The 13,098-nt window shown below is 40.6% G+C and overlaps 1 protein-coding gene across 2 annotated transcripts in view; it reads right to left on the bottom strand.

Annotated features, from left to right (window-relative positions):
* Window positions 1-3,791: 3,791 nt before the first annotated feature.
* LOC124144416 overlaps window positions 3,792-13,098 on the bottom strand; it is a 68,907-nt gene continuing 59,600 nt past the window's right edge. For both annotated transcript variants that reach the window (XM_046513788.2, XM_046513787.2), the window contains exon 9: window positions 3,792-12,416. In XM_046513788.2, the coding sequence (XP_046369744.2) occupies window positions 5,257-12,416 (7,160 nt within the window). In that variant the 3' untranslated portion in view covers window positions 3,792-5,256. The remainder of the gene's footprint in view (window positions 12,417-13,098) is intronic.

Genomic DNA, 13,098 nt, shown 5'->3' with positions numbered 1-13,098 from the left:
GAGCATCTTCCTAATTAGATTAATTAATTTAAACATGGGGACACTTTCATATTGACTGATCAATAATGGCAATGTCAATATCATTATGTTTGCAGGAAAAACATCAAGCACTAGTCTGAGGAAATCTGCCCTATGTTTAGGGTATCCTGAAAAGTTCATTGTGTTGAATATTTCCATCTGAAACAACTGCCAATAAGTAGGTATGTTTTCACAATGTTTGCAATATTCAGTCAACAACATAGCAACATGATAGATTGAACCAATGTGGGGAATCAAACCTAGGTTTAGGGCTTGATAAACCTACGCTTTAACCGCAAGGCTACCCACATGACATCCCCTCCCAAACATCTGGTCCTCACTTAGCATGTTCATGAAGTATTAAACAAAACAATGGTTTCCCACAAATAGAGGCAGCCTTTAGAAACAGCATCGTATCGTGACAAATGACATGTACCGGAATTAACCCAATAAACTGATACAGTATTTACACTAACTATACATCTACATCTATTAATAATAACAGCCAAAAGTTCCAATGAGCCAGTTTCTTCAAACATGAAATCATAATTTTTGTAATTATTATTCAATGTTTGAATAAAACTGATTAATTATGCAAATATTCAAAGTCATAATAAATCGGTCCACATTAATATGCACAACCTAATACACCTTTTTTCACAACCCAATTAGTTCACAAATATCTTCGGGGGCACAGGTGGCCCAGTCGTCTAAGGCGCCGCGATTCGCTGTGCAGAATTGCGTCCCTTGGGCACGCCAGAAATCTAAGATTGTGGGTTCGAATCCAGCCCCAATTATGTTTCTTGGTTTGTCAGCACCATACCCGTGCTCGTAGGTTTCATTGAAGTGGTAAACGTCTGAGACCTGCATCACTTCGGGCTTTCCTCCCACATTAAGCTGACATAACTGAATTAATGTTTGAAGCAGCGTTAAACACAACCCAACTCACTCACTCGGTCACACTCACTTCAAATATCTTCAGTACCAAGTAATTTATCAATGTTCCATTTTCATATGGATGTTTAGTTTCTGTGTACCTGAAGCAAGAACTGTGCCTGGAAGTCTTTGACCCTCTCTTCTGGCAGCTCCAATGTCGGATGAGTAAGAGTGAGTGAGTGAGTGAGTGAGTTGGGTTTGATACCACTTTGACTTTAACCAGCTCTACGTATCACAGCATGTCAGCTTGATGTGGGAGGAAAGCCTGAAGTGATGCAGGTCTTGGGCGTTACCACTATGGTAAAACCCACACGCACCTCAAAACATAATGTGGGATTTCTCCTAACAGTTCAAGGATCTCAATAGGGAAGTCTTGGATTCAAACCCATTATCAGCATATCCTGGTACCTTTTGGGAGGTAACTCTCTGATGCCTTAGTCCACTGTGCTACTGTTCTATTAACCACCCAGAGTATAATGTACAAACTCTGCTAATCTGTCACCATATGCTATCAGACAGACGCAGTCAAGGACTTTTTTAGCTTTTTTTACCAATAGTAAAATGAATTATGGTAGACAAACACTTGCAATTTCAAATTAAACATCTCGTTACATCAACGGTGGACACTGTCAAAACCAGACACTTTGCAATACTGATATTTGTCAACACATTTGTTCTCGGCCCTGTTCCAAGACTCTTTGAGCAACAACTGTCATAACTCCCATACTTTACAACAGATATACAATAGTTGTAACGCTAAGACTGTTGTTACTCTTATACTAACAGAATAACGATAGTAGTAGCACTATAATTGTCATAACTCCCATACTTTACAACAGATTTAAGATAGTTGTAGCTCTAAGACCGTTGTAACTCCCATACCTTATGACAGATTTAAGATAGTTGTAGCTCTAAGGCCGTCGTAACTCTCATACCTTATGACAGATTTACGATAGTTGTAGCTCTAAGACTGTCGTAACTCCTATACCTTATGACAGATTTGTGATAGTTGTAGCTTCAAGACTGTCGTAACTCCTATACCTTATGACAGATTTACGATAGTTGTAGCTCTAAGACTGTCGTAACTCCTATACCTTATGACAGATTTGTGATAGTTGTAGCTTCAAGACTGTCGTAACTCCTATACCTTATAACAGATTTACGATAATTATAGCTCTAAGACTGCCGTAACTCCCATACCTTATAACAGACTTACGATAGTTGTAGCTCTAAGACTGATTTACGATAGAAGCGCTTAGACTACTTTGGGTAATGGGATTCAGGACTTCTTTCATGTAACAATCCTAACTGCAAGTTAGCGCCAAGACTTTTACATTGTGTACTAATACAGGGTGCTCTGTGATCCAATCGTGACCGTCACAATATTAGGTTGACAGGCTAAACAACTCACATCACCAGCTGATGATTAGATCCTCTTACTGCATGGACTATAGGTCTTGTCAATAATTGATGTGTAATTGATATTAATAATTAATACGCTACTGATGCATTTACATGTCTTTGACTACAGAATAAACATGTCCAACACACAGCCCAAACTAAAAACCCAACTTCTCAAACATACACAAACCCTCTTGTCTGAAATGGTCTAATACAGATAACAGTGAGTTCTTATTAATCCGGACAGTATTAATCCCAATAAAATTGTCTGGATGAACACATTTTCAGATTAATGAATCAACGTAGAAATAGAGTGAGTGAGTGAGTGAGTTTGATTTTACGCCGCTTTTAGCAATATTCCAGCAATATCACGGCGGGGGATACCAGAAATGGGCTTCACACATTGTACCCATGTCGGGAATCGAACCCGGGACTTCGGCGTGACGAGCGAACTATTTAACCACCAGGCTACCCGACCGCCCCACGTAGAAATAGAAGGTAGGGTGATCAGATTAACAGGATTTGGATTAACAAGGCTTCACTGTACTGCCTACACCAGACAAATAATCATTCGAGCAATTCCACTGAATGGTGGGTACACAGTCGACCCTGTGATGACAAAATATCACAAAAAAACATTCAAAACAATATTTCAAAAGAATATCTTACAAAATAGTCACACAAAGTACATATGGCAGCTACTAAAATTTCTGTAGGTACCAGACAAACTATACAGATCCATACATAATACATACATACAGACTATTACCGCAAACCAAAGCCATCTTTTCAACCAATCCACTACAATCAATTGTACCATCCAGCCATGCCACGGCATAGTATCTTCATCACCAGCACAGCGTTCATGAAAGCAAATCTTATATGTCCCAGCAAATACAAGCAATGCTAATTCAAAAAAGAAATAGAGAACTCCTCTTCATGCATAAATGATAGTCACCGCACAAGCCAAGGATCCACTTATACGGGTTGTTTGATTAGCATTCTAGAAGTTGGAAGTACCTAAGAAAACGTACAACTTTATGCATGACAAATTCTGTTTGTTTTTTTCACTTAGCAATGTCTGGATGTAGATTAAAATTGTTACACTGATGGCAAGCTGGAGTACATCTGGTTTTATCCAATTAACGGGATGCTAATTGTTGTCTACCGTATTCGACGTAATAAGCGCCCAGGGCGCACTCAAAATTAGAAATAGGGGGCTCTTATTTGAATATAATTTTGGTGAAAGAATTGAAAGATCATAAATTTCGTGGTTTATGCCGACATCCTGAAATCATGCACACAAAAAAGTCTTAAATACGTATTATACACGACAGATATATTTTTCCAGAATTTAATTGCCCGTAATTAAGGGTGCATATAACACCTGAGTGTGTATTATGCACGAATAAATAAGTCTTGTGTACATTGATAAATCGAAAGGGTGCTAATTTGTATTGTTCACTAGCCAATGTATTAGCAAATATCGCTGTGGGCGCTTATAACAGCGGGGCGCTTATTACGTCGAATACGGTGTTACCTGATGTTGTTAATGTTAATCTGCCACTTATCACAACACGTCATGCATATATACCTCTCATCACTTGGTTGTAGTCACTCCAGCTTCGAAACAGTACAAGAATTTACATCAAAGCATTGCTAAATACAATAAATCAGAAGTTGTCATTCTATAGTTTTATGTTTTCTTATATTCTCGTTTATACAGGGTTCCAACAATGCAAGCAAACAATTCATTTTTACACAATCCTTTCCATGGGCACTAAATGTCATATTCATCGCACAAGCCAAGGAACCATTTATACAGAGTTCCAACATATGCAAGCAATGTTCATTCAAAATGTTCTTTTTCACAGATTCCCTTCCATGGGCACTAAATGTCATATTCATTGCACAAACCAAGGATTCATTTATACAGGGTTCCAACAAATGCAAGCAATGCTCTTTCAAAAATTTCATTATTGCAGAATCCTTTCCATGGGCACTAAATGTCATATTCATCGCACAAGCCAAGAATCCGTTTATACAGGGTTCCAACAAATGCAAGCAATGTTCATTCAAAATATCATTCTTCCAAAATCCTGTCTATGGCCACTTAATGCTATGTTCACAGCACAAACCGAGGATCTATTGAGACAAGATCCCCAAAAGCATAAGTAATGCTCATTCAAAATATTCTTACACAATGCTTGTTAAGCGCACTAAATGCTATATTCATGGAATAAGCCAATGACCCATTTAAACAGGGTTCTTACAAATACATGTAATGCTAAATAAAAAAATAATCTTACAAACACCTTTTGATACCCATAAACATTCCAACCTTCCTGGCTGCAGCCATTGATCCATATATACAGTGTTCAGTTCTTTCATTCATATCTAGGCAGATCACTACAAATGTAAAATTGTCACATGCGTGATGTTATCAAACGGTCCCCTCAACCAATCTTGTCCAAACACACACCAATCATCACGGAAATGACTGGATAACATTGTATTACTATCATAAGTTCCAATTAGCTCCTCTCTTCAGGGTCTTCCCTGAATTCTTGAAGACATATTTACCAATGTTGAAACAGTGGATGAGATTGCCCAAATGACATTAATCACCAGACATTTCTTTGTTTTTTAGGAAAGCATAACATTCACTTTCTATATCTGGCATCATATTTTACAACTGTGCCCAATTTCAACTTTCCATTTTCGGAACCTTGGATTTCGTCACACTGATGAGTCCACTTCGCCAGAAAACACATGAAATATATCACATTTGAGATTAAATCAAATACTCTCCATGGATTAACATCTAATCATGACATGAAAACCACACTCGGAGGAATAACTCGACACACTCGGATGATGAAATATTCTTGAGCTGCTTTGTTACCGACTAATATCGGATTCAGACCCAAACTCAGACACCTTATTCACTAGATTTGGATTCTCGATGACACACTTTAATCTCGGCTTGGGTCTTTTCCTTGCCAGTACCTCTTCAGAATCATCAGAATCAAACAGAAATTCAGGATCTTCTTCACACAGCAAGGACGAGTTCAGACCCGTCCTCCGCTTCTTAGGCTGACCTTTACCTGAGGGTGAAGCTTTGTCAGTCTCGGATACCTGTTCATTTTTCTTCACAGACACAGTTTTATCAGTCTTTTGGCACTTAGTTGGTGTTTTCTTGACATTTCCAGCCTTTTGGGCACCCTTTTTGGAACCCCCAGTCTCAGCTGAACCCTTCTTAGGTGTAACCTTGACCTTTGCAGGGGTCCTTTTCGGAGTTGTTTTACCTTTTGAAGTAGTGTTACTTTCTGTATTGGCATCAGCATGAGTACTACTTGCTTCTGATGATTTCTTTGAAGTTGTCTTGGTTGGAGTCTTCGCTTCAGTGGGAATACTCACAATCTCTACACATGAATTAGGCACAGAAGTAGCTCTTTTATTTTTCTTCGGCGTTTTCTTTGTAGATTTTTCCAAAGAATCAATTTCTACATGATCACTCAAACTCACTTCAGTCTTTGGGCTCATCGTCTTTGTCTTGCAAGGGGACTTTTGAATCTTTCTTGGAGTCTTAACCTTGGCAGTTTTCAGAGGAGAAGGCGATTCTGTTGCACTAGCACTGCTGTCCTTTGCACACCTATTGGGGGACTGTTTCACTGTTTTCTGGGGAGGAGAGTCCTGCTTTGTCTTCTTTGGTGAAATGTTTATTGGTTTCTCGTTAACAATCTGTATTATTGGTGCGTTAATGATTGAAGGCTTGCTTTGTGGAAACACTGTTATCAGAGTAACTGTACCACCATCAAGAACATCCTTATTCTTAGTCATATTCATAGGCGATGCTGTTTTGATGGCCAATGCAGGCTTCATTACTATATCACTGACTTGAGCTAGCTTCAAGTCACCCATAACTGGGGCAATTTTCACTGGCTCTGACTTTCCAACCTGAGCTTTCTTCTTCTTTGTAGGAGAACCCAAAGCACTACCAATCAAGGATGATTCAGTTTGTTTAGAGACAGTGCCACCATCGCCAATAAGACCCAATTTCATCATTCGGTTTTTCTTCTTCTTTAGCAGAACCTCTTCAAGGGGAACCTTCCTCACATACTTCCTCTTTTTCTTTTCTGGACTCGACCCCGGAGTTCCTGATCCTTCACTTGTGGCAGGGATTTCACCTTCAGATTTGACAGGACTTAAAATGATTGCTCCTCCATCTTCAGGTCCTGATGATGACTTCGGAGCATTTATAGGTTCCACAGAGTCCTGAACATAACCAGATCCTTCAGGTTCATCTTTTCCATTATCTTCAGATTCATGAATACTTCCAACACCTTCTGTTTCTTTGGCTGCTGGAGGAACCTGTGTGGCTTCAGGTTCATCATGGACAGGTTCACTGATAATTATCTTGATGTTCTTCTTCCTTGGACTAGAAACTTCAAGTTGTATCTTTGGCTCTTCAGTTGGAACATCTGTTGCCTCTTCTTTCACTGTAGTACTTGCCTTCTTCTTTACTTTTCTTGGACTCTCAGGTTTGGCACTCTCTGGTTTAGCACTAGAAGGAATGTCTTTTTTTGAGTCTACATAAACTTCATTGCCAGATGCAGCATTCCCTTTTTTAACATCTTTCACATTTTCCTCTTCTGTTTTTCCTTCTTTAGGAACAGGTTCCTTAGTTTCTTCTTCCTCCTCCTCTTCTGAATCGTCTTCCTCACCATGGCCAGCAGGAAGTAGCTCATCCATCCAGTCTACTTCAGGATTCCACAGCATTGGATCAACCAGTTCCCCCTCAACCTCATCCTTATCATCAGGCTTCCTCTTCTTCACATAAGTCCAGCAATGTCTCTTGCGTCTATTCTTCCTCTTCATCCCTCTTGGCCAGCCTCCTCTCTTCCTCCTTCCATCATTCTCATCCACCTCTGTTTCCTTGCTCTCCAATTTGGCCATTTCAAGTTTCTTTATTAACTTCAGGAGGTCTTCTTCATCTTGAAAATCCTCTGCCCCAAGAAGACCTTTCTGCTGACGAGACTTCCTTATCGAACAGAATGCTCTATAATGATTTGCAAGACTCTTGAGGTATGTAAAATGTTTAGAACAGTATCTACAGGTATGTCTTGGTTTCTGAGCCATGTCCTCAAGTAAAGAGCTCTGAACTGGTCTCAGACTTTGAAGTTTGTCTCTTCCTGAACACTTCTTTGCATGCCTCTCAAGCAGGGAGAGGGTCTTGAAAGTGTTTTCACATCCACGGCACTGGTGCTTTTCCACAACGTCAGTCATCTCTCTTCTGCGAATGTGATTGTGAGGATTGTACAGTAGTTCATAGTTCCTTCTCTTCCTATTCTTTGGGCTATCAATAATACCATCAAGCCTCTTCTTACGACCTAGTATTCCCCTTGGTCTACCTGGTCTTCTGGGGGCTGCAACAACTACTGGAGCTGGTGTTCCTTCAGCGTCAGTTGTCTTGGACTTCATTGCCTCCAGCAACTGCTTTCTTATCTTTCGTCTGTACTTCCTTCTCTTTGAGGCAAGTGTTTCATAATTTTTCGGATCACAGTTAATGATGTGGACATGGAGTCTGTGTATATGCTTAAATGTAGAGCCACATCTGGTACATGTAAACAAATCCAGATTGCGACAATCTTCAGAAAATGGTTGTGAAGATGCCAGAAGTCCAAAATTGCATGGCCATGTGTAAAACAACAGATCAATGTCATTGCCATTCTCTATCTCAATGTAGCTGAAATCTATGGAAGGATGCTTCTTGAAGTGATGCCTCAGCAGAGCATCGGTCATCAAGAAATGTTTCTTACAAACTCCGCAAATGTAATTCACTGGACCATGGCTCCCGAAGGAGATGGTGTTGAAGGAAGCACTGGGTACTGGGCTGAGCTGGAGATGGGGCTTGTATCGGATTACTTTTCCCTGAGGAGGTATCTCTTCTTCCTTGTGATCATCATCCGAAATATTGACTGTCAGGCTGTCAAGGCTTTCTTTATCCCATCTGATCAGCTGGAGATGCCTCAAAATACTTGTTGGTGATTTCAGATGGTCATTATAAGCGGTCATCACAAAATCATTAAGGCCAGGGTGATCTTTAGGTTCATCGGATGAAAATTTCACTTCATCTTCAGACACAGGACAAACACTGTTGATGATATCTGAAAGAATGTGGGATGCTATTTGTGAACTATCCTCTTCATGTCCATCGTCATAATCTTCATAGTAGGGTACTAACACAGGGGGTATCTCTATCTTAATACTCTCCATACATGAAGTAACCTTGTTGTTGTTTCCCTCTAACAACGGACTAGTGTCAGATGTGATGTTATTTGAGGCAACCTCACACAGGATGGACTCTACAGCATCTTCAATATCTCTATCCATTATGGTTGATTCCTCTGGTTCTGTCTTTACCATCCCTACATTACCATCAAAGCTGGCTTCCATCTTTAAGTTTATATTTTTCACAGAACTACTTTGAACCAATTCCTCCTCAATGACTGTTTTGTTGTTTGAGGCGACTGCAGCAGAATGGGTGAAAACGTTCTGGATGACATCCCTGAGGACAACATTCTTGATCCACATCGTCACATCTGCTTCACCATCAACACTAGCAACAGAAGGTGATTCAGACATTGTCCAGTCACTTTGTTTAACCTCAACAAGACCAATCTTGGCACTGAATTCTGCATAGCTATCAATGTTACTTTGTTCATCAGTTTCACAAACACAGTCACCAGCCTTAGGTTGTGGACTTTCATTACAGGACGAGGCAACAAGAGGTACAGATGAATCCGTTTGTCTTTCAAGCACACAAGTTTTCTTCTTATGACAGCTAGTTTTTGTTTCGTCAGTGGCACACACACATTCCTTTCTTTCATCCAGGACATCCACCTCAACTTTCTGTGGCTTTTCCTTGTCGCAACTCCATCCTCGACCATCAGGATCACATTCTGATGCAGTTCCTTGACCAACACTGTCAGACTTATCATTAGTCATACTACATGGTTTATCATTACTTGAAACATGCTCCAACACAGGGCAAGATTTTTCCTCAAGAACAAGTGAATCACAGTGACTTGGTTGTGAGTAGTTGTGCGCGTCCATTGTAAGTTTTGAATGAAAAATATCCTGAGTCAAAGGTTCTGACACAGTTCTGTCACTTTGTATCACATGGGTTGCATCTGTAAGTGGAACAGACGTTATAGGCACTGTTTCTGTAGTGGCAGGGGTAATTAGAATACTGATGTTATTTGTCACAAACACTTTTGATTCACAAGGGAAGGAATCTACAGAACTGGTGGAATCGCTTCTTGTTTTGTCAACAGAACTCATACCACTTGGCTGAGATTCTTCAACTGAGGAATCACTTCTTGTTTTGTCAACAGAACTCATACCACTTGGCTGAGATTCTTCAACTGAGGAATCACTTCTGGTTTTGTCAGGTAGAAGAGAAGAGTTATTTGTTTCCTTTTCAGATTCCCCAACTAAAGACTCCTTTCCATAAGCCACACTTATGGTAGAAACTTTTCCTGTTTCATCAATACCAATGGCAGAATCTTTTACCAATTCCTCAACACCAATGGAAGAATCGTTTCCAGATTTCTCTACATCAATACATAAATCTTTTCCTGTTTTCCCAACACCAACAGAGGGATCTTTCACCAAATCCTCAACATCAACAGGAGAATCTTCAGATCTTTGAACATGATATAAAGAATCTCCTCTTGATTCATCAACCTGAATAGAACGAACCCTTTCAGACTTTTCACCAGAAGAACCACCTCCACATTTGTCAAAACCATCTGAAACTTCCTCACAGCCGTCATCAACTGAAGAATCCATCCCAGGATTACTTCTTTCTGACGACATATTCCTTGATTCAGTGATACAGTACAGTTCCGCACCCTTCTGCTGATTTGGCATGCATTCTTTCACAAGGTTCTTCTCACTACCATCTTCCAAGCCACTAGAAGTGTCCGATGTTGTAGCCAATGAACTTGTGATGTCTTCTTTCCCAGGTCTTACACAAGGCTCTGTGGTAGATATCGTATCACCTTTCTGTACCAATTCAGCAGCGTCTTTTGACACAGTACTAGCACATGCACATGTAGAATCTGCAGTCACAGATTCTACATTCATTTGAGGCGACTCTACCAGTGGTGCCTCATCCCGAGGAACATCTACACTAGCATTCTGAACAGAATCTGTGTCATTTTGTTGTGACTTTGCACACTGTTCAATCATTTCATTCATACATTCTTCAATTTCATAGTCAATTTCTTCAGGAATGGTATAAGGCATAACTTCACCATTTGAACAAATGTCATTGTGATCAATTTTTATGTTTTCCTGTTCATCATCCTTACAAACAATGCTCCTTTCTTCTTCAGGCTCTTCACCATCAGATACAATATCTATCAGCACAGCTGTATCAGTACCAGAAACAAATTGAGTCTGCGTGTCAACTTTCGGTGTGTGTTGCTGCAAATTTTTCTCGCTTTCAAGTCCACTATGGTCTTGCGTAGCATTAGATTCAGTTTCCTGTTGGGCAGTGACTGTATCCTTTTCAATTTTTGACACAGATTCGGGAACCGAACCACCATCATTTTCTGGTTTAGGCTCCGATTCAAGAACTAAACTTCTGTCCTTTCCAGGAAGGGATCCTGATTTTGTGTCTATATAAACATCCTTTTCAGCCACTGACCCGACTTCAGGAATCAATTTACTGCACTTTTCAATATTAGGCTTCACTTCAAGAACTGAACCATCACATTTTTTCACATTTATCCCTGGAACAAAATGACAATCCTTGTCAGTCATGGAATCTGAACCAGAAACTATATCAGACTTTTCAGTCTTAACTGCTGATTTTTTATCACCATTATCACAAGTCTTAGACTCTGACTTGAGTTGTGGTGAAATTCCGATGCTGTTAAAACCTCCATCCTCTACAACAGAGATGTTCTCTTCTAGTTTAACAGCCTTAGACTGAGCCTCATCATCCACCGACTTTCGTTCTGGGATACTGAGGTTACTGTTTTCATCTCCAGTTTCCTTGTTTTCAACCTCAAAGGATGCATCGCTACTGCTTCGACTTCTTCTCAGTCTTCTGGCAGCACGTTCATCTCGGAAACCAATCTTATCATAAATACTAAGGAGATCCTCCTCAATGTCATATCCCACAATGCCCTGCCAGGGTGTGTAGGATTTGGGGAAGTTGTATTTCGACCAGTCTAGTTGAGGTTGGTCCTCCGAGGCAACGGTATACACAGACTGGTAATCTGGAATTCTCACATGCTTCTCATAATTGGTCAAAGCTTCTTGTTTACCATCAATATAATTGTCCAAATTGGTAGCAATGTTGTCAGCTATGCTTGCATAGAACTCGGCAGGGGTTATAGGAATATAATCATTGACCACCACACAGTCTTGCAGCCTTGCGGCAATCCTTTGACGTGTCACTGTGGGCATGCCGTATTTCTTGACCCTATGAGCTAGCCTCTTGTGTCTGCACATGTTCACGTAACTGTTAAACTTCTTCTTGCAAAGAATGCAGGCAAAATGCAACCTGGCTTTCTTCTTTAACTCTTTCGTGATTTGAATCTCTTCTTCCCACGGATCTTCCTCCTCGGCTTCCTGGGAAATCTTTTCAAGACGTGCAGACTCAAATTCCTGACTTTGTGTACTTTCATTGTCGACATCCCGTTCCTGCTTCACCTCTACAATATCTTCCGTTTTTACCTCGGGATTCTCAATTCTGAGCATCAACTCGAGTTCTGACTTGACCTTCTTCTTCCTCTTCCTCTTCAACCTCTTCCCATCAGGCCCGATAATGATGTCTGGCTTGCTCTTGATGAGCACTCCATTCACCATACCCTCTGGGTGCTCGGCGTTGAGGTGCTTGCGGAGACTGGCCGGATGTGGGAACTTCTTGAAGCAGAAGCGGCAGGAGAAGGTCCTCCCAAAATGGTACTGGAGATGCATCTTCATGTTGGCTTCACTTGGGAAAGCCTTACCACACACTCTGCAGGAGAAGGGCTTCTCAGCTGGAAGGAAACAGTATAGTTAACATAAGCGATAACAAGACATAATATCAATGGTGAGAGACTAAAATGTTTCTTTTACTGTGTGAGTGAGTGATTGAGTGATTTGGGTTTAACGCCGCTTTTACAGTATTCCAGTTATATCCCGGTGTGTCAGCTTAATGTGAGAGGAAAGCCTGAAGTGATGCAGGTCTCAGACGTTTACCACTTCAGTGAAACCCGCAAGCATGGGTTTGGTGCTGACAAACCTAGAAACATAATCGGGGCAAACCGGGATTCAAACCCACAATCATAGGTTTCTGGTGTGCCCAAGGGACGCAACTCTGCACAGCGAATTGTCATGCCCAAGACGACTGGGCCACTCGTGCCCCCTTCTTTTACTGATAAGGTGGGTGGATTTGTGAGGGATGAGTGGTGGGTGGGAAAAGGAATCATAAAATTACTGACATGAAAACGTGATGTGATACTAACAGCGGTATGTTATGCTTTGAAATAAAAATGGTGATTAGATGACGACGATACTGTCACAAACATGATCAAAACAACCTCCTCAAAGGATGCTTTGATTACTTACTTGACCTTTGAACTGAAGTTATTCTATATAGGTCGAGTGAACATTAGTAATGCATTACACCACTCGAAAAGCAAGACAGCTTTGTGTGCGAATTATCCCGTTTTTTGTTTT

Source organism: Haliotis rufescens, unplaced genomic scaffold, assembly GCF_023055435.1.
Source record: "Haliotis rufescens isolate VD_foot unplaced genomic scaffold, xgHalRufe1.0.p SCAF_29, whole genome shotgun sequence".
Taxonomy (NCBI): domain Eukaryota; kingdom Metazoa; phylum Mollusca; class Gastropoda; order Lepetellida; family Haliotidae; genus Haliotis; species Haliotis rufescens.
Note: the sequence above shows the minus strand (reverse complement) of the source record. Positions and strands in the feature narration are given on the sequence as shown.